The sequence below is a fragment of the Peromyscus maniculatus genome, chromosome 8, assembly GCF_049852395.1.
Source record: "Peromyscus maniculatus bairdii isolate BWxNUB_F1_BW_parent chromosome 8, HU_Pman_BW_mat_3.1, whole genome shotgun sequence".
Classification (NCBI taxonomy): domain Eukaryota; kingdom Metazoa; phylum Chordata; class Mammalia; order Rodentia; family Cricetidae; genus Peromyscus; species Peromyscus maniculatus.
In genome coordinates, this window is record NC_134859.1 from 74,555,266 (window position 1) to 74,578,161 (window position 22,896).

The following is a 22,896-nucleotide window of genomic DNA, read 5'->3' on the forward strand; positions in this document are numbered from 1 at the left end:
TAAATCTAAAAGCCACAACTCTTTTAGTCTATTGCTTTATTTTTATTTTTATTTATTTTTTTTTTTTATTTTTTTTTTTTTTTTTGGTTTTTCGAGACAGGGTTTCTCTGTGTAGCTTTGCGCCTTTCCTGGAGCTCACTTGGTAGCCCAGGCTGGCCTCGAACTCACAGAGATCCGCCTGGCTCTGCCTCCCGAGTGCTGGGATTAAAGGCGTGCGCCACCAACGCCCGGCTTATTTTATTTTTTTATTTATTTATTTGCTTTATTTTTAAAAACAATCTCAGGAACCAAAGGACGTTTGACATTCCATCCATTTTTACCCAGGTTATTTGTAAGTGAGTATTAGTGCCTCCCCCTAAATGTGTAGAAGGATTTATTCTGTGTTTAAAATACCCTTACTCCTTAAAGTAGTGCATGAGAAATGAAGGGGACGTTTTGTCAGCCTTCATGGAGGATGGTACTGTACAGACATTTTGTCAGCAGATAGGTATTTGGGTACTATAGCATTTTTGTATTTTTTTTTTTATCCTGAGAACTAGCAGTCCATTCCAGGACTAAACTTGCATGTTTGATAGATAATATATTCATAACACATTTGAAGTTTTCACTGCTGAAAAGCAAATTAACCTTCAGGTTTTCTTTGTTTCTTCTCTATGCTGGTAACTGAACCGAGGCCTGAGTATGTTAGGCATTGCTCTACCCACTGAGCTACATTGCTAGCCCTGCTTTCAGGGTTTGGAAGTGAGCTCAGGTTTACTGTATTAAGCATTCACGAACTTAAATGTTACTACTTTCCTCCTTAATTGTATACTTGATTTTCTATCCAAACAGTACTATTTTCTCTTTTCCCAGAATCCTCCAATGCAATCTTCCTATCCAGTTGAATTTCTGCCTTCTAATTGGCCTTGCAGTGCTACTGATGAAAACAAAAAGACAGAAGTAAACCTAGAGGCTGTCTTTCAAATAGTAGATGAGTTGCATTCTTCCCCTAAATTGGAGATGGTAAAGGTGGAGCCTGTTGAGCATCAGTGTCCATCATCTCAGTCTAACAGAGGCCAGCACATCTTACCTAACTCCAACAGCAGCAACCCATCTTCCACAAGTCAGGCTAGCCAGCTGGAGCCACTCACTCCTGTAGGCTCAGATATCACGTCTTTCGTGGTTGGAACAGAACAAGCAATTACCTGCTCTCTACCACAGTCACCCGAGTACATCTATACCATCCACACAGCTCAACCTTTGGAAAATAGCACAATGCAGGAGTCTGCGACCATCCAGCAAACGCATGTCAAACTGAAGGAGCAGCTAAATCATACTCCATCCCCGTCTTCAGTGGTGTTTGTTCAGGAAGGGCTGCCGTTCGGCACACAGCAGGTAAGGATACGAAGAAGGCTGCCAACTAAGCTCCCAGTACACAGTGCTTCTTGCTGAAGATGTTAGTCAAGAGTTTGTCTAGATGTTATCTGCATCATTTAATATCAGTTCACTGTGGTTTCCAAAGGGATTGTGTCATAATGGTTAAGCAAAAAAAAAAAAAGATTAAGAGGAAGTTACTTTAACCCTGGCCATCCTCCCACTGTGGTATAGTCTGAAACGAACCTCTAGATAGGCAATCAGATTGATTGATTAGGGTCTAAATACTATTTGTAGCCTGGTGGCACTTGCCTATATCCCAGCACTTTAGAGGTGGAAGTAGGAGGATTGCTGGGAGTTTGAGGACACGCTGAGCTATATAGTGAGTTCAAGGCCAGCCTGGGCTATATAGATAGACCTCATCTCAAACACAAGGAAAATTGAAAAAGAAAATATATTTCCATGTTGGGTGTTCCTTGAGTTTTGTCCCGTCCCTTAGTTTGGGTACACTAAAAGATATGTCCCACCGTATAACTTCACCACCTAGACAACTGTTCTACTTGACATAGATGATGACTTCCTTAGCTATCTGTAGGTGGAAGGAAGGATAAAGTTGCAGGTCATTTCTTTCTTTTTAAAATTATTTATTCATTTTATGTTATGTGAGAGTGTTTCACCTGCATATGTGTTTCCTTGATGTCCTTGGAAGTCAGGGGAACATATCAGATCCCCTGGATCTAGAATTACAGATGGTTGTGAACCACCATGTAGGTGCTGGGAATTGAACCTGGGTTCTCTGCAACAGCAGCCAGTGCTCTTAACTGCAGAGCCATCTCCCCAGCCCCAATTCTTACTTTTTTATTTTTTGTTTTTTTGTTTTTTTGTGACAGGGTTTCTTTGTGTAGCTTTGAGCCTTTCCTGGAACTCGCTTTGTAGACCAGGCTGGCCTCGAACTCACAGAGATCCGCCTGCCTCTGCCTCCCAAGTGTTGGGATTAAAAGGGTGCGCCACCATGCCCGGCCTTTTTTTTTTTTTTTTTTTTTTTTTTTTAAGTTTTATTTACTTATTATGTATACAGCATGTTTGCCTGCAGGCCAGAAGAGGGCACCAGATCTCATTACAGATGGTTGTGAGCCTCCATGTGGTTGCTGGGAATTGAACTCAGGGCCTCTGGAAGAACAGCCAGTCAGTGCTCTTAACCTCTGAGCCATCTCTCCAGCCCTCTTACTTTTTTATAACATTACTCTATTAATTTCACTGGGTTCAGATTTTGTATTAATCTTGCATTCCTAATCAATTAAGCAAAAACTAGTTAATCAAAAGTACATCCAGAGTAACCGAGCCCTTGGGATGCTGGGGTTGGAGGAGGTGCCATAAGTCCCAGGCCAGCCTGGGTGACAGTGTGATACTCTTCTTAAGAAGTTAAGAAAATCTATAATTACTGTATACAATCAAGAAGTCATGTCGTCTATAGCCCGTGCTGGCCAGGCATTCACATTTTAGCCAAGAATGACTTGGAACTCTGGATCTTCTACCCTCAGGTGCTAGGACAACAGGCGTGTGTCATCATCATACATGATTCAATTTGGTTTTTTTGTTTGTTTGTTTGTTTATATGGGTCTTACTATATGTAGTTCTTTTTAAAATACTTAAATGTATATAATATTCAAGTGTAAAGATTTTCATTTCTTCCCTGCATTTTTTTTTTTTTTTTTTTTTTTTTTTTGGTGGTGGTGGTAGTGTTAGTGTTAACTGGGATGGAATATAGGGCCTTGCCCATCTGGTCAAGCTATTGTATTTGTATATACTGAAAGATACACCCTGCTGATACAATTTTATACCTAAGCAAGGTAGCACTGGGTTATACCCCCATCCTAAATGTCTTTAGATTTCTATCAATTCATTGTCCTTTTTGAGACTATTAAAATATGTACTAAGATGATATAATTTAAGTAAAGATAGTCTCATATTTTAAATATGCCTGTAGAAATAAAAATATTTAGTATCTTCATAGTTATGTGTCTTAAATTAAATATACACAGTGTTTTCTTTAATATGTTTGACTCCCATAGTTCTTTTTGAAAACTAAATTTTAACTTTTAGCTTTTTTTAATAATATAGTTATATTCTAAATAAAATTATAAAGAACAGCATGGCAGAAGCTGGTTATTTTGACAAAGGGTTTTAACATTCCAAAGAATATTTTGGAATCAGAGAAATTCATTTATAAACAGGATGGATAGAGATTTTATAGAGAATGAAGCATATATAGTTTGAAACATATACAGAATATAAAATTAGTAAAATAGTGTCCATTCCCCATTGACACTATCCAGTAGGATCATGCCTATTTGTGACCATCCCAGGGTCACGAATTAGGAAGGGACATCAACTGAAACACACAGTAAAGCAAAAGGACAGAGGCTTTCACCAAGTGTGTTTAAAATGTCTCACTGGTGTAAGTCACAAAAAGCATCCAGACATGGTGAATCTTCCTTTACTCATCAGTAAGTATTTTAGTTTCATGTGCATTTCAGTGGCTTGAGTATGTGGAAAATGTACATCTTACTGTTGAATAGTTAGATAAGTCACCACAATCAAGGGTAATATTCTTATTCTTTTTTTTTTTCCCAAGACAGGGTTTCTCTATGTAGTTTTGTGCCTTTCCTGGAACTCACTTTGTAGACCAGGCTGGCCTCGAACTCACAGAGATCCACCTGCCTCTGCCTCCCGAGTGCTGAGATTAAAGGCGTGTGCCACCACCGCTCAGCTTTTTTTTTTTTTAAAGATTTTATTTATGTATTATGTATACAACGTTCTGCCTGCAGGCCAGAGGAGGGTGCCAGATCTCATTATAGATGGTTGTGAGCCACCATGTCGTTGCTGGGAATTGAACTCAGGACCTCTGGAATAACAGCAAGTGCTCTTAACCACTGAGTCATGTCTCCAGCCTGGTAATATTCTTCATAGCAGGAAAACATGTTTGCAGGATCCTGTTCCTATAATAGAACTTCATTGATAATGCATATTAAGTTTTAGTAGATATTTGGGGTAAATATCAGAATAATAAGTGTGCTTCATGTTTTAGGTGGATAGCAATATAAAATGCCAGGCCAATCCACAGGAGAATATCTTGCCTTCAGAACAAATGGGATTCCTTATTTCAGAGATGGGGCCTTCTAACAAGCCTAATAAAGACACAGGCTTATCCACTCCAGTCAGATACAGAGAGCGGAGAAGCAACTCACGAGGAAAGTCCCCTGGTAAGGGTGAAGTAGTGTAAGCCCTAGAGTGTGTAGCTCTAAAATGCTAACACAGAACCTTGGTATGTAAGTCATATATGAGTGGTAATTAGTATGGATCTTTATTATTATAATTATGTCTCTCATGTTGCTGTTTTATATCGTTGTAGTTTAAACTAGTTTTCTTAGTTACCTTTGTATGTATGTAATAGTTGTTTTCCTAATGGGCATATAAGAATTTGAGGTTTCAGGGTACTGGGGAGATGGCTTGGCCCCTAAAAGCACTTGCTGCTCAAGTATGAGAATGTGAGTTCAACTCTCCATTACTCACATTTTAAAAAGCCAAGCATGTCTGCATGGTCTTGTAACCTTAGTGCTGACTGCTGGGGCTTCCTGGCCACCAGCTGAGTTCCAGGTTCATAGAGAGACCCTGTCTGAAGAGAATGAGGTGGAGACTGATAGACAAGGACACCTGAAGTCCTCTGGCCTCTGTGTGAATGCACACGCATTCACCCCCACACCTCCACATATTCAAAATAAATGAAAGAATAGGAGCTTTCAAGATACTGTATATAGTAAAGAAAAGTAAAGAATTTTAGATTAACTTAGAACAGATATGATGAGATGAAGGGTAATTTAATAATCATCTTCAGGTACTAAAGATTTTATTTTATTAACAAACATAGGGTATGCATTTAAATTGTGAAGCAAGAATATTTGATAACATTAAAGATACTGCATTGAGTACATTATAAATATACTTTAAAGAATGAGTCTGTATAAGTGCTATTGTTTCGGGATGTGTGATTTAGAGGAATCTAGTCATATATTGGACACTGGGACACTTGCAGGTGGTTCTTTGTTTTGAGATGGTGTCATCCCAGGCTGCCCTCAAACTGGAGCAGTGATTCTTTTGTATCAGTCCTATTAATATGCAGACACATACCACCATACCCAGCTTTGATTCACTTCTAGTAATGAATTGAATACAATTGTATTTTTAATTTAAAAATGTTTTTTAATAACCAATTCAAGTCATTGTACTCTGCAGTGAACATTTTTTCTTTTCTTTCTTTTTTAGATAGGATCTTGCTAAGTAGTCCCAGCTGACATGGAACTCACTGTGTAGCCCAGGGTGGCTTTGAATTCATCCTCCTCCTGCCTCCTGAGTGTTGATTGTGGATATGTGCTGCTACATCTTGCTTGCAGTGGCTAATGTAATATTCTCGAATTAGCCAGATACGGTGGTTCCCTCCTGTAGTAGCAGCCCTTGGGAGGTTGACCCAGGAGGACAGATGCTATTCTAGATGAAGGCCAGCCTGTGCTGCCGAGTGAAACCCAGCCGCCACACACAACGCAGGACTAGGGGTGTAACTTGGTAGAACACTTGCCTAGATTAAACCACAGCACTAAAAAACAAACAACAACAACAAAAACCCTCAAATTAAATGCATGCCAGATGCCTGAAATTCAGGGAGAAGGAATTAACCAAATTAGTCACTAACTTATATCTTTAAATATTAAGAACTTCTCTGAGAATTTCTCTAAAAACTAGGATGAAGATAGTAGTGCCCAGGGTCTGTCGTGGTGGCACACACCACAATCCCTGCACTTGGGAGGCAGAAGCATTGTGAGTTCTAAGCCAGTCTGGATCAGACGAGACTCTCTCAAAAACCCTGAAAGCAAACCAAGATGGCGCTCAGACTGACTAAAGCTGTCTTGTGAGTGAGCTTGCAGGATCATGTTTGGTTGAGGATATTTCCCAATCAAGATTGAGATTTCAATATTTGCAGACAGGTAAAGCAATGAGATTAGTCTAGAAGGTCATATCAAAGCAAGAAGGACAAGAACTAATTTTGATGGGCCTATTTTTATGCCATAAAGCAAATTTGATGGAAGTACTGCAATTTTTTTAGGACTAGGAAACTGCCATATCTGGCTTTCCTGTGCAAGGTCCTAACTTGCTTATTTTCCTCCATAGCCTCATCTGAAGTGGTTCTCAGGAAGGATTAAAGATTTTGTTTGTTATTTCTTTCTTTCTTTCTTTCTTTCTTTTTTTGAGCTGAGGATCAGACCCAGGGCCTTGTGCTTGCTAGGCAAGTGCTCTACCACTGAGCTAAATCCCCAACCCCAAGATTTTGTTTTTCTAAACAAACAAAACTTTAGTTTTGCTTCAACAATTAAACATCTGTCAATAGATTAGAGATTATGTGGGCATTGTCCTCCCACACACATACCTTTTCCCAAAATCAGTATGTATTTTGTTATTGTCATTTTGAGACAGCACCTTGCTATATGTCCCTGGTTGGCCTGGAACTTACTCTGTAGACCAGGCTGACCTGAGTCTGCCTGCCTCTAGCTCCCAAGTACTAGAATCATAGGTTCAACCTTGTTAGATTTTTTTAATTACATGTGGGTTACATAAGGCCATTTTCATGAAAATATTTAATGTACTTTGAACATATCCCCTCATACCCTGCTGTCTTACCCTTTCTTTTCTTCTTTTTTTTAAATTAAAGCAAGTTTATTGAGAAAAATAACTTGAACACAAACTCCTTTTCATTTTAAATTTTCAGTGAAATAAGTATTAAGCTTTACAAAATTGTTCTTGACAGAACAAAATTTAATTTAAATCTCAATACTATGCCTAATCTGCAAAGGCTTGATCCTTAAATGTGTCATATTATTTTTATTAAAATATAATTACATCATTTCCCTCCATTTCTTTTTTCCAACTCCTCCTATGGCCTTTTCCTTCCATCTTTTCCCTTTCAAATTTCTGGCCTCCTTTTTAAAAATTGTTATTGTTACAAACACACACACACATGTGTAAATATATAAATACAACCTGCTGAGTCTTTTCAGTGCATGTACATAATTTCAGGACTAGTCACTTGGTATTGGAGAAGGGGCTCGTCTCTGAGGGAAGATTACTTCTGCTCTCAGCATCTCTTAGTTGTCTGTAGTTCTTTGTCTAAGCTGGGGTTCAGCCCTGTAAGATTTCCATCCATGCCTGTTGTTGCTCTTATTTAGGTAGCCATATTAGTGAATTGTACTCGGTGAAGCTGCCCTATTAATTCTAGAAGACACAGTCTTGCAGAGGCTTTCCTAGTCCTCTGGTCCCTCCCCCACCTTTGGTTTTTCGAAACAGGGTTTCTGTGTGTGTAGCTCTGGCTGTCCTGGAATTCACTCTGTAGACCAGGCTGACCTCAAACTTAGAGGTCCATCTGCCTCTGCCCCAAGTGATGGGATTAAAGGTGTGCGCCACCACCGCCTGGCCCTCTGGTTCTTAAAAATCTTTCTTCTTCTTCTTCTTCTTCTTCTTCTTCTTCTTCTTCTTCTTCTTCTTCTTCTTCTTCTTCTTCTTCTTCTTCTTCTTCTTCTTCTTCTTCTTCTTTTTCTTCTTCTTCTTCTTCTTCTTCTTCTTCTTCTTCTTCTTCTTCTTCTTCTTCTTCTTCTTCTTCTTCGGAGGCATTCCTGAGCCTTAGGTACAGGAATTGTCTGTAGATGTATCCACGGGGCTCGGCATCCCGCAACCAGTAGTTCTCTGCATTTTGACCAGTTGTGGTCTTCTCTGATGGTCTCTATTCCAGAGAGAAGCTTCTTTGCTAAGGGTTGGGAGCTACACTTCTCTGTGGATAAGGAGGTAAGTATAGGAGGCAGTTAGGAATTCTGCTGGTTTAGTAAACTAACAGTAGTAGGCTCTCCTCCAAGATCCATGACCTCACAAGCCCTAGGTAGTTGGCTAGGTTCCCAGTACCAGACATGACTTCCTTGCTGTGGAGCAGGCCATAAATCCAATTATACAGCTGTTGTTACTGCCAAGATATGAGGGCCACTGTTGCAGCTTTAGGGACGCCTTGCTGGTCACTGTTCATCGGCTCCACAGCTGGGTTGAACTATTGGTCGCTTCCCCCCCTTGGCAGCTGACATTAGCACCTTCTGGGACTATGAAGGTTAGTCCTCAGGTTCAGGTCAGAACCAGCACAGATCCTCCAAGTCCTGTGTCCATAGTGCCTGGTATCTTCAGCGTTAGGGTCTTACGGTTAACCTCTGGGAGGCCACCAAGGGCAACAGTAAGAGCCTGCATTGTTTGGGGAGTCTCTTGGACTCCCTGACCAAGAACTTTAAGGGATTTTTCTGCCTGTCACTGACTTCCTTCGGAACTCCTTTTCCAATCAGTGCCCATTTCCCTAGGCAGCTCTGTTTCTCCTTCTGTGTCATATACATATATGATTTGTGTATCCACATGAAATCTGGGACCCACAAATGAGAGGAAACATGGTATTTGTCTTTCTGAGACTGACTTAATTTGCTTAGTGTGATTATCTCCCATTGCATCCATTTTCCTGGGAACAACATAACTTCATTCTATTTGGGGGCAGTATCGGGAATTGAACCTAGAGCATTATGCATGACAAGTCTGCACACTGCCACAGCTGTCACCCATGCCCTAACTTTGTTCTTTTTCATGACTGAAAAAAATTCTAACTATACACCACATTTTCTTTACCCATTTTCAGTTGATAGACACCCAGTCTAGTTTGTGTTCCTACCTCCTACTAAAATAGTTCTAAAGCTTGCAGATATGTAGGGTCTGAACAGTCACATACTTTGGAGAACAGGCTTACTAATTCCCTGGCATTTTCATCTTTTAAAAAATTGACACATGTGCATTTGTACATAGTAGTTGGTTTCATAGTCTTAAAAAAAGAAGAGATAGCTGCTTCCTTACCTCTGGTCATTCCAGTTGGGAGTTAAAGCAACCAGAGATCTCATTCAGCTCATTTGAATCCTGAACAGGGTTTGCCGTCTGTCTGTCTTCTTCATTTTCTCCCTTTAGCCTAATGGTAACCTGTATTGAGGTCGTGTGAACAAATGTGCTAGATTGGGCTTAACTGGACTTGATTGGATCATTTCTCTAAAGAAATTTTTTACTTTTTAAAACTTTGTGATAAATACGTTCCTTATGGAGATTTGTTTGTGCATAAAGGGATTATCAAAGTAAGTGCTTGGTCAAAAAGAGAAACTTGACAAAATGTGGATGCCCTTTCAAAGACTTTATTTTTAATGTTTTTAATTTTATTTTCTGTGCTTGGGTGCTTTGCATGCACACCTGTGGACCGCTTTCATGCCTGATGGAGGCCGGAAGAGGGTGTCCAATCTCCCTGGAACTGGAGTTACAGACGACTGTGAGCCACTATGTGGATGTCTGTGTGTGTTTGTCCATGAGTGCAGTGCCTGTGGAGGCCAGAAGAGGGCATTGGATCCCCTCAAACTAGAGTTATAGGTGGGGGTAGCCACCTGATGTGGGGGCTGACTCAGGTCCTGTGCAAGAGCTGTTGAACCATCTCTCTAGCCTCTGGCCCTTTGTGAAGTCACCTTCTGCTACTACTTCAAATTGGGATGCTGAGCAGTTGGATACATGACCCAAATAACAACCCTAGACAATAGTGTGCCAACGACTAACAAAGAAATATTACCCTCCAGGCAGTAGCTGGTTGGTAGAATGCTTGCCTAACATGTATGAAGTCCTATAGATTTGTATAAACCAGGAATGGTGGTATGGATTTACAATTCCAGTACTCCAGAAGTGGGTGGAGGCAGGAGGATCAAGAGTTCAGCTATACAAAGCCCAGCTTGGATTAAGTGAGACCCTGTCATAATAGGAAAAAGAAGAAAAGAAGTATTCCCTGTCTCTACTTGCATAGTGAATGTCATTGACCTGTCTCATCTCTTCTTTTAGGGATATGCTAAATGCAAGAAATAAGTCAATACAACGTGAATTCTGTTGGCCCATTCCTCTGTGGTGTGTGCTCATTTGTTCTGTGGTTTGCTTTCTAGGGCATTAGAGGGAGTGATTTTTATCCGATGTTTTTGTGTGGTTAGATTTTCTGTGGCTGTGATGAACACCATCCCAAAAGCAGCTTGGGAGGAAAGGGTGTCTTTCCGCTGACAGTTGTAGTTCATCATGAAAGGAAGTAGGAACTCAGACCATGGAGGAGCGCTGCTCACTGGCTTGCCCTCCTGGCTTGCTCAGCCTGCTTTCTTACACCACATAGAGCTGTCTGCCCAGTGCCACCACCCACAATGATGTGACCCTCTCACCTCAATCACTGATTTAAAAACTTCCCTGCAGGCAATCTGATGGAGGCATTTTCTCAATCGAAATTCCTCTTCCCAGATCACTCTAGGGTCAAGCTGATAAACACTGACCAGGACACATGAGTAGCCAAGTTCACAACATTCCAGCCTGTGTATCCTAACCACCTAGTGCTGTTGTTTTGTTTTGGATATTGGGTATTTAATTCAAGTATGCACATCCTATGCATAAGTTCTATCAGTGAATTATGCTGCCTGCAGGTCCACATATTTTTAATTTGGATTGTATCAGTACCCCACTTCTAGGTTCCAAATCCCATATTGGTACATAAATTAGACTACAGTAATCACATAAACAATCAGAATCCTAATACCCCAAACAGAACCAAAGGCTTGAGTCCTAGCTCAGTGGTAGAGCCCTTGGCTAGCATGCATTCTGGCTTGAATCCTCAACACCCCAAAACAGACAATCAAAAGTAGGAGTTGAACAACTTTTCTCTCCCAATAACCTGAGTCTAAGCTTCCCGGGGCCGACGTGACCGTGGCGTCTTTCTACTAGCCCTCATGTGCAGCATGACCAAAGGGGTGGGGAGAGGGTGGTCAGTGACGTGTTTGCTACTAAAGCTTGGGGCCCTGAGTTCAGAGGCCTAGTACCCATGTAAAAATCTTGGTACAGCAGAATACACTTGTCATTAGTGCTGGAGAGACAGATCCAGGAGGATGATTGGAACTCCAGGTTCAGGGAGAGACCCTGCTCCAAAAATGAAATGGGAAATAACTAAGGAAAACATAAGGTGATGATCTGACCTCTGCACATATGCATACACATGTACGTACACACACACACACACACACACACACACACACACACACACACACCCCAGAGATAGTTTCTCTCTCGTCTATGTCAGCAGGATGCTATAAATATTCCTTCATTATATGAATATAATTATCACATATGGTAAGAGTTTTTTTTTTTATTAGAACTTACTCATGGAGGACCAAGTTCTGTAGCTTCAATAGAGCTCGAAAACACAGCTATGAAGACTAGAGAGATGGCTCAGTGGTTAAGAGCACTGCTTGCTCTTTCAGAGGTCCTGAGTTCAATTCCCAGCACCCATATGGTGGCTCACAACTGTCTATGGGATCTGATGTGCAGATGTACATGCAAACAAAATTAGTATACATAAAATAAATAAATCTTGAATACAGCTGTCAGTAGCTTGCCTATTTAAAATATGGGAGCCAGACATGTTGGCTCATGCGTATAATCCTAGAACATAGGAGGTAGAAGTAGAAGGATCAAGAGTTCAAGGCCAGCCTTGGCTACATAGTGAGTTCAAGGCCAGCCTAGACTACATAGCCAAAAATAAATAAATTGAATAAATAAATAAAAATAACAACATGAGATAAAGGGGAAAGAATCAAAATTAGGAGGCAAAAGTCTCCGTCATGCTGCCTAAGAGAAAATATTTAGAGTATAAAACTATAAATCTATATTCACAGTACATGAAAACTCCTAAAACTAATCAAGAAAATACAACACAATAAAAAATAAGTTTAATTTAGTGGGGCTGTCAAATGTAGCTCAGTTGGAAGAGTGCTTGTCCACCATGCACAAAGCCCGGGTTCAGTCCCCAGCACCCCAGGAACTGGGCATTGCACATCCCTGTAACCCGAGCACTCAGGAGACAGAAGAATCAGAAGTTCAAGGTCATCCTCAGTACCTAATGAGTCAAGGCCAGCCTGGGCTCTGCCTCAAAAAAAAAAAAAAAACTATGTGCTTCACAAGAAGAAATATAACTTATTCAAAGTCTAGAAAAATGTTCAGAGCTGGGGACATATTTCAGTGGTAGATGGGTGACAAGGCCCTGGGTTCAGTCCATATCCCTGGTGCAGGGAGAGAAAGATGTTTAACCTCTCTGTTCATTAGAGAAATGCAAATTAAATCAAACTGATTTTCTTGTGCCAATCCAATCAGCAAAACTATAATTGGTAATAACCTCAAACTTCACAAAGACACGGGGGCAAAGGACCTTGTATATACTGTAACTGGGATATAAATCTGTATATAAATTTCTATATTTTTTTTAAGATAGAGTCTCACTGTGTAGCCTAGACTGCCCTAGGACTATGTAGCTCAGGCTGGCCTCAAACTTGTGACATTTCTTCTTCCTTGGCCTCCCAAGTGCTGAGATTACAGATGTGAGCCACCACACCTGGCTCTGTAGGTTTTGTTTTTTTAATTTGTATTTGTGTGTGCCTGAGTGGATGTCTGTACACTGTGTGTGTGCAGTGCCCACATAGGCCAGAAGAGGGCGTCAGCTTCCCCTGGAACTGGAGTAACAGCTGGTTATGAGCCACCGTGTGGTCTCTGGGAATCAAACCCTGGGTCCTCTGGAAGAGCAGCCAGTGCTCTTTACCACTGAGCCATCTCTCCAGCCCCTTTATAGCTATTTAACAGACAATTTGGGATTATCTAGCTGTAAACAACTCAAGAATGGCACTCCTGATGGAATGTGCTATACGGAAGGTACTCAAAAGAAGTCCACTGTAGTGTTGTCAATAATAGCAAAGCCGCGGACAAACAGTAACACCCAACCAGAAAGCCAGGGAATCCATTGATGTAATGAAATACTGCATAGTCGTTCAGGAAATGGTTCCTGCTGGGAGTGGAGAGATGGCTCAGTGGTTAGGAGCACTGGCTGCTCTACTACAGGTCCCAAGTTCAATTCCCAGCAACGGCATAGTGGCTCACAGCCATCTGTAATGAGATCTGGTGCTCTCTTCTGGCCTGCAGGTGTACATGCAGACGAAGCACTCATAAATAAATAAATAAATAAATCTTTAAAAAAAGAAAGGAAGGAAGAATGAAATACTGCCTGTGATGCTGTGACTGGAGAGATGATTAAGCATTAAGTGTCCCTAGTGTGCTTAGTGAGTGGGCACGTTACTGCACAATGCTCCCTTTCTGGAGGCGAAGAAAAATAAATGTATGTCATATAATTATAGAAAAGTCAGCTGGGCGGTGGTGGCACACGCCTTTAATCTCAGCACTCGGGAGGCAGAGGCAGGTGGATCTCTGAGTTCGAGGCCAGCCTGGTCTACAGAGTGAGTTCCAGGACAGGTACCAAAACTACACAGAGAAACCCTGTCTCTAAAAAAAAAAGAAAAAAAGAAAAAAAAAAGATAGATAGATAGATAGATAGATAGATAGATAGATAGATAGATAGATAGATAGATAGATAGATAGATATAATAAAGAGCATGGCTGCCTTTGCAGTGGACCTACAACTCACAGCCATCTCTACCGCCAGCTCCAGGGATCTAAAACCTTCTGGACTTCTGGACCCCACAGACCCTTCAACTATGTGCACATGTCCACACCGAGACACATCATTCAAACAGTAAAGCTCTGACACAGCAACACCACACACAGAACATTATATATCTTACTGAGGCGAGGCACACCTATAGGAACACATTTTATTTCTGTGTCACTGAAAACTGAGATAGGTGTAGGTGGGAATTTTGTACATTAGAATTATTTCCTATTTCCCTCTTTGTGTTTTGGTCTGGAGTCATTTCTACTTAATAGGAAAAGATGCCTTTTAAAGGTAAAAATGATGACTGAGCCCATTTAAAGCATATAGTATACTCACGATGATGGACAGGGGCTACTCCGGTCCAGTCCCAGAGCATCTTCAGCACTCTCAGAGAAAGCCCAATGTTCACTAAGAAGGCTTTTGTTTGGTGTTGGACCGTTCTGCTTTCTCTTGCTCTGCTAATCTATCTTTGGCCTCTATGAATTTACCTAAGAGGATATTTCACGGAAATGCAACCACACAACACAGGGCCTTTGTGTCTGCTTGGTCACAGGTCTAGCGTAAGCTCATGGAAGTTTACCCAGCTGCACTCACCTTTATGCACTGAGCTATCTCACCACTGCCCACCTCCTTTTTTCTTTTATTTTTGGAGACAGGGTTTCTCTGTGTAGCCCTGGCTGTCCTGGAGCTCACTCTGTAGACCAGGCTGGCCTTGAACTCAGAGATCCTCCTGCCTCTGCCTTCCGAGTGCTGGGATTAAAGGCGTGTGCAACTGTGGCTCATAGTTTCGTCTTATTTTGAAGTCTAGTTACTAAAAATAGGTTTGTTGCTGTTGTTCAGTCTGTTTGCCCAACGAGAGATCTATAGTTCCTTTAAGGGTTTCTACCTTTATCATTAGCAAGACTTCCTAGTCAGTTTTCAAAGTAGGTTCCAAATGGATCTGTTCATATCTCAAAATCAGTCGGTTCTTCTGTCTCTTTATCATGTGTGTGTGTGTGTGTGTGTGTGTGTGTGTGTGTGTGTGTGTGTATGTGTTTTGAGTCAGGATTGTGTAGTAGCTCTGGCTGTCCTAGAATACATTATATAGACTAAGCTTGCTTCAAACTTGTGGCTGTCTCTTGCCTCTGCCTCCTAGGTGGTAAGATTACAGGCCTGTGCCCGCCCCCCATATCTCAAAATCTCATTTTAATATTTTCCATTAGCATATGCCTTGTTTTTGTCCTGATGTGGAGCTGAAGTAGAAAATGATCATAATTGTTACTCCTACATCTTTGGTCAGCTTTCAGAAATCCTGAAGCCTAGGTTGCATTCCATACCAATTAAATGAAAACATCTGGAGGAGGGAGCCCCAGGCATTGGTTTTTTGAAGACTGCCAAATGATTCCAGTGTGTAACAAGATGGAAACCACTGGCTTTCCTTACTAACCATGTAATAGCTTAGTTATCACCTCCAGTTATCGTCTTACTTGTTAGGGTTAAGTAGATGACTTATAATAATGAATAACGTATTGATTCACTTTAAAATGCCTGCATGTTGTGTAAGGGCACTGCAGTCATCACTGTCAAAGTCCTGAACTCGTATTGGAGCTGACAGCTTTTACCACTTTCCACTCCTGATGAATCACGTTGTCCCTTGATCCATCAGGGTATGTCTTTTCTCTTACAGTTCAGGGCCATTGTGTGTGTGTGCGTGTGCATGAGTGTGTGTGTGTGTGTGTGTGTGGGGGGGGGGGTGCAAGAGTTCAGTTGTGTTAGTCTACAAGCCACCTTCCTGTCCTTGCGACATAAAGGAAGTGAAGTTGTGTTTGTATGTGTATATTTCATCTGAATTCCTTTTTAAACTTCTAAGTTTTATTGTTTGTTTTGAGACAGGATCTATATCAATGTAGCCTATGGTACATGAGCCTCTCTAAGTAGCTAAGGCTGGCTTTGAACTCCCAACCCTCCAGCTTCCACCTCCCAAGTGCTGAGGTTACAGGCATGTGCCACCACATCTGGCTGTCCCCTTTAAATGTACAATAAAAGGCAATATTTTAAACCTGGTTGATCACAGACTCGATGAGTGTGCTTTAAAGAGTGATAAAATGTCCTAAAATCGGGACTTCAGTGAAGAAGTGTAATTTATAGCCACGTGCCCAGATTATCTATAGACAACTTGTCCTCTTTGTGTGAAGACTTGTCTGTAGAAGTCTGTCCTTGAGAGGCTGAGAGTGAGTAAACAATCCTTTCTTTCTAGATCTTCATCTGCTGGTGGACGTGGCCTGCAAGCAGGAGCACTTTCCAAAGGAGGAAGAGTTAAAAGAGTGAGGCAGCGTGGACGGCAAATGTAGCATTGTGCACTAGCCGTGGCTGGAGGCACACTAGTCTTGCACATGACACACTGTTGGATTTTTTCAGTTCTGTTAAGGAAAAAAAGTATTTTTTGTTTTGTTAATTGAGATTTTGTTAAATTGAAAATTGGGAGTTTGGTATTTACTACAGCTGTTCAGTTCAGATTGCGTACCTTGACAAACTGTTTAAACATCCAGCGGGCCCCCCCCCCCTTTTTTTTTTTTTTTTTGCTGCCCAGATTCCTTTCGAATGAAAAGAGTCCTGGCCTTCAAGAAGCATCTCAGCTGCGCCGTGTTGGTGGCACGGAGCCACGGTGTGTGTGCTGAGCTGGGAAGCCATTTTGAACTGTTATCAGCAGTCTTTGCAAGTCTGTCTCGAGTCACAGTGTGATCCTTTAGGGAAGATGGTGTGATAAACAAAGACACGTGAGGTCGCCAGTAGCAAGTCCAAGCGGGTCAGGAACTCTCCAGGAGGAAGTTCTGGGAAAACTCATTTTCTAAGTGATTAACCAAGAACTTCTCTTGTTTCTGAACCCCACGTCCTGTTTTCAGGAGCAAGGCATCTGGACTTGGCCCGTCCATCACACTAACAGCCTCTGGTTCTTTAATAGTAATGGGAGCGTTTTTCCATTTTCATGTCTTTCCTTAATTTGAATGATAAATTATCATAAATAGTAAGAAAGTTTTGTTAATATCACTTACATAAATGTCTTCTAAAGAAAATATTTCATTTGTTTAATTATATTTATAAATGCTGATAGATTTTAAAGTTTTAAAGCTTTGTATTTTTATTAACATTGCAGAATAGAAGGATTAAAGGGTACATGTGTAATTTTATTTTTGAAGGGTAAATACAATGTGTGAACAGAAACACTGAGGTATAACAGTGTTTAGATTTTTACACTCAGCAAGTATAAATTCTTACCTGCAGAAGGTATTGTGTGCAAATTTGGGGGGCGGGATCGCTACATTGTCATTTACCAGAAGCCATGCTTTAATTTTTAAGAGGCAGTTTATATTTGATACATTAAATGGCTTAAGCTTCTGGGAGACCTTTGGATAGTTGGGTAGACTATTATCATTTTTTTCTTTCCCCTGTAGGACCGTACATTTGATTACTAGGATTGTGTGACTTTTGAAGGAGAAGAGAGACATTTTGGATGTCCAATTTCTGTAGTTGATCCATGTCTACCAAATGACAGCAAGAACTTTTCTGATTTGAGGTATTTTAAGTTGACTAGAATGTTCTTATTGAATCTACCTCAATTTTCCTAATAAGGGCTGCAGAAACAAAAGGAAAGCCTGAATTTAAAGCTAGTGAAAAAGAAACAGCACTTAATAATGGCGTAAGCACTGTATTAGCCATTTCTTGCGTGGCACTGTACCTTCCTAGTGATAACAGATGTAGACATGTTACAGGGCTCTTAGCTGTTTTGGAAAGGGTAAGCTCTGTATTGCTCTACAGCGACTCAGTTTCGATTTGAAAGTAGGTTTTGATCCATCTAATTAGACTAGTTGGTGCTCATGTCTTGGGCACTTACTCATCTTTATTAGTAAGCCTTGAAAGATGAACTGATTATCAAGACATCCACATCTTGTATCTGTGCCACATACAATGGCAAAGTATGTGAAAAGGAGACCTGGTGTCCAAATGAAGGAACTTTGCCTTCTCTCTGTCACATTGAAGAGCTGGTAAGCTGTGTAGGTGATATTTCTTCTCCTCAAAATGCCTTTCTTAGCCTTATGTGTATTGAAAGAGATGATACCTTTTGAGGAACACGTGTCAAGCAGGAACCTTGGCACGGACATGGCTTCAGTGGTTTTAAGGCTTGATCAATGAAATGCCTTGATCAGCTTTCCAACCTTTTTTTATATATGAATACACCAGAAAGGAGCTGGATCTCCTGCTCTACTCACATGCCTGGAACCCATCTCCTAAAGCTCTCATCAGTGACTTGTGCAAAATGGCAGCAGCAAAGTGGAATCTGCACGTGAATTAGCCAGCAGGACCTGACACATACTAAGAAAGTTCCCGTCTAGCACCTCAAGCACCAATCAGTTTCAATCAGTCAACAATAAAATGAATGTTCCAACCAGACCTCTTGTCTTGCTTGTTTTACTTTTTTTTTCTTTTTTTGGTAACCAGTAGAAAATTCAGTCATTATAAGCATTCATGCTGGTGAACTTCAGACAATGCATTCTGCTTTAAAAAAAAAAAAAATCTAATTTCTTTTCTCTCTCTTTTTTCCCCAGCAGTTCTGGAGATGAACCCAGAGCCTGGCATGCATGCGAAGCAAGCACTGTACCTTGTCTCCCTTTTCTTGCTTGTTTTGAGACAAGGTCTTGCTATATAGACCTGGCTAGGCTTAAACTTGGAGTGATCCTCCTGCCTCTCTGTATCTGGAGTTCTGCATTTCAGATGTGTGACACTGCACACAGTCTCATTTCTTCTTCTTCTTCTTCTTCTTCTTCTTCTTCTTCTTCTTCTTCTTCTTCTTCTTCTTCTTCTTCTTCTTCTTCTTCTTCTTCTTCTCCCTCCTCCTCCTCCTCCTCCTCCTCCTTCTTCTTTTTTTTAAATGTTGCCCTGAAGCTGTAACTCAATTGGTGGTGTGCAGGAAGCCCCGGGCTTATCGTTAGTACCACGTAAAGCAGATGTGTGGGTGCATACCTACAAGGCCAGTGGAAGTGGATGCAGGAGAGTCAGAACTTCACGGTTATTTTTGGCTGTGTAATGAGTTCAAGGTCAGCCTGGGATACATGAGACCAAGACACTGTCACAGCAAAGACAAAAAAAAAAAAAAAAAAAAAACCAAAAAAAACCCCAAACAAACAAAAAAAAACAAAACAAAAAAAAACAAAAAGCTGTCCAGACCTTTAAAAACTATTTTTATTTATTTATTTATTTATTTATTTTTGGTTTTTCGAGACAGGGTTTCTCTGTGTAGCTTTGCGCCTTTCCTGGAACTCACTTGGTAGCCCAGGCTGGCCTCGAACTCACAAAGATCCACCTGCCTCTGCCTCCCAAGTGCTGGGATTAAAGGCGTGCGCCACCAGCGCCCGGCTTAAAAAACTATTTTTAATAATGATTTAAAATGTAAATGTTTCTGCCGGCCAGTGGTGGTGCAAGCATTTAATCCCAGCACTATGGAGGGGGGGGGGGCACAGGCAGGCGAATCTCTATGAGTTCAAGGCCAGCCTGGTCTACAGAGTAAGTTCTAGGACAGGTTCCAAAGCTACACAGAGAAACCCTGTCTCGAAAAAAAAAAATGTTTCTAAGAATAAAGACAGTTCTTATTATACATATTTTGCAGAATCCTGGGTTTTAGAAGAGGATGAATAGTCTTCAATAACTAGTCAATCCAGATAGGGAAGGCATCGTTAAGGATGATCTGTCTCCTGTGTTAAGACTGAATGAGGCTGAGGATGGTCTTGGTGGTAGAGCACTTGCCTAGCATGCACAAGGCCCTGGATTTAAACCTCAGCACACAGAAGTAAATGTCACTAAGACGGGCTTTTCACTACCACAGCAGTACCATCTTGATGACATTTCCAGGGATGTTCTATGGCATTCCAAACCTAATTTGAATAATATTTTTTCTTGCTTGTCATTTTGGTGATCCAAATGAACTATAGATTATCAGTGCACCAGAATATATAGAGCTATTTGGCTTGACCCTAAGTCTTTCATGGTCCCAAGCTCATGATAATTTTGTCGTCATTCCCAGATTTCAGAAGTTCTTCAAGAGAAAGCAACCAGGTTTATAATTTTATATTTTATTTTTCAACTAAATATATATGTTAACTATTAGTTAATTACTTGTGAGTTTCCAGAGGGGGAACGCTTAGTTTCCCTTAAGCGTAAATAGATTTTACCTGTATCAGTGACCTGTAATAATGTGTAGTTTTCATTATTTTGATATGCAGTTATACAACATGCAAAAGTAGATAAACAATAGATTTTTAAAAGAATTATCTCCTGCTGAGATGTTGAATTGTCTCTTGTCCTTTGGGATAGGAGTTGCGAAAGGTCTATATAGTTATGCCCTTAACGTCCAACAAGAGAGGAAAAGGTGCAAAATCGATAATTCACTTTAAGGACTGCAGAGATGGCTCAGCCGTTAAGAGCATGCACTCTTCTTGCAGAGGACCTGAGTTCAGGTCTCAGCAGCCACCCTGGGTAGCTTACAGTTGCCTATAACTCCATCTTTAAGGAAATCCTATACCTAACCTCCTCGGACACTTGGATGCACATGCACAGATGTACACATAAAAAATGTTTGTTTTTTAAAAAATGCATTTGCTTTTTTAAGTTTAGTTCGGTCACAGGCACTGGTGAATGTGTGCATGAAATGTCAGTCTCTTGCCGTGTTTAGAAGGCAAACATCTGGGCTAGTGAGATGACTCAGCAGGAGGAGCAGCATGCCGTCTCGATGACCTCCAAACTGGACCCCCAGAACTCAGGTAAAGACAGGAAAGAACTGCTTCACGAAGTTGTCTTCTGACCTTCACACATGCGCCCCCACATACATTATACACACATGCTCCCCCACATACATTATACACACATGCTCCCCCACATACATTATACACACATGCTCCCCCACATATATTATACACACATAATTACATTAAAAAATTTAAAACAAATTTACTTCAGAGCTAGACTTAGTGGACTATGTTTGTAATCCCAGCACTCAGAGGTCTAAGCAGGAGAATCAGGAGTTATAGGCTAGCCTGGGCTAAAAGCAAGAGCCCCTTTTCAGAGAAAAAAAAATGTTTAGAATCTTCTCCAGGTTAGTTATTAATATAAAATTCTGAGAATAAACCTATATAGAAACATCAGTGGGTAACTTCATGCTTTCGGGACATACTACCTTAACCTTCACGACAGGTCCATTAGTACAGTCATCCGCAGGGCTTATTTTTAACACAGGGTCCTGCTAAATATCTCTGATTGACCCCGAACTCACTCCATAGCCCAGGCTGGCCTCCAGTTGATAACAGGCCTGCTGATTAGTTTTGTGAGTACTAACATTAAAGGTGTGAGCCACCATGCTTGGTTAATCTGCATTTTACACACGACCAAACAGAAAGTTAAAACACAGAAATTTATCACAATCGTTTAAAATGTATACATTCAATAGAGTTAACTTGTTCACATTGTTGGTTGTGAGTTCAAGAATGAAATATCTAACCATGGGGCTGGAGAGATGGCTCAGAAGGTAAGAGCACCCACTGCTCTTCCAGAGGACCAGAGTTCGAATCCAAGCATTCACATAGTGGCTTACAAACATCTGTAACTCTAGTTCTTCAGGATTTTGTTTTGTTTTGTTTTTTGAGACAGGGTTTCTCTGTGTAGCTTTGGAGCCTTTCCTGGAGCTCACTCTGTAGCCCAGGCTGGCCTCGAACTCACAGAGATCCACCTGCCTCTGCCTCCTGAGTCCTGAGACTAAAGGCGTGCGCCACCACTACCCAGCCAGTTCTTCAGGATTTTACACCCTTTTCTTGTCTCTCACACACACGGTTTGCAAACATACATGCAGATAAAGCCTCCATACATGTAAAATAAAATTTTAAAAAATGTCTGACCACAGTCAAATATAATTTTGTAAATTTAAATATTATAATAAACATACCATATCAAGATTACTATAAAGAACTATATTGTGTGAATGTAGTAATTAGCTGAAATTAGTTTTCTTTTTGCCTGTACTGTTTTCATTAAGCATATTTAATTTTTTAAAAAAGAGCTATGTGTATGGGTGCTTTGCCTGCAGTGCCTGTGGCGGTCAGAAGAGGGCGTCGGGTCCCTGGAACTGGAGTCGTAGATGGTTGTGAGCGTGCTGGGAACTGAAAGAGCAAGCCCCAAGCGCTCTTAACCACTGAGCCATTGCTCCAGCTCCAAGCGTAAGTCTAATTCTTGGCTTGTATTATGAGAGACTAACTCACAGTCTTACACTGGAAGAATAGGTCTGACTCAAAGAGTGAGAAGGAAGTAACAGATGCCAGACTTCTGAAAGATTCATACAGGTACAGTTTGGACAGAACTACTGGACTTACGTTAGTAAGAACTGAAGAAGAGCTCTGTGGAAAGTGCGCAGAAGTTTTCCACGGTAGTGCCGTGTAAGATCTCTCGATCCAGCCTTTGCGCCATTTACGGACACTAAAACATGGAAAGAACAGAAATATATTTGAACTTGTGTTTGCAAGACATTGCGCCGTTCTGTTGTTTTTGTGGATTCTTTTATGTTTTCTGTTTGTTTCTTCATACCACCGTCTGTGCTCTGTGCTTACAGAATCCGCTTAAATCTGTTTGAGTGGCCCTGATTTACATGCTGTGGGAAAGGTAAGGACTGATTGAATGGAGTGCAGTTGGGCTGTGGCTCGCTAGAGGGAGTCAAGGAGAGAGAGACAGGAAGAGAGCGGGAGAAGACTTGGTTAAGTTTGTGAGTGCGTGCCCCGAGAGGAGGAGGGGCGGGCTTGCGTGTGGCTGCTCCACCCTCACGTTGTCAGCAGGTAGAGAGCGTGATTGCTGTCCCAGGG

General features: G+C 41.1%; 1 protein-coding gene across 2 annotated transcripts in view; it reads left to right on the forward strand.

Moving 5' to 3' along the window:
- Hsf5 (heat shock transcription factor 5) overlaps nt 1-18,451 on the forward strand; it is a 37,294-nt gene extending 18,843 nt beyond the window's left edge. For both annotated transcript variants that reach the window (XM_076577644.1, XM_076577643.1), the window contains 3 exons: nt 853-1,374; nt 4,442-4,616; nt 16,260-18,451. In XM_076577644.1, the coding sequence (XP_076433759.1) occupies nt 853-1,374; nt 4,442-4,616; nt 16,260-16,330 (768 nt within the window). In that variant the 3' untranslated portion in view covers nt 16,331-18,451. The remainder of the gene's footprint in view (nt 1-852; nt 1,375-4,441; nt 4,617-16,259) is intronic.
- Nucleotides 18,452-22,896: the final 4,445 nt, after the last annotated feature.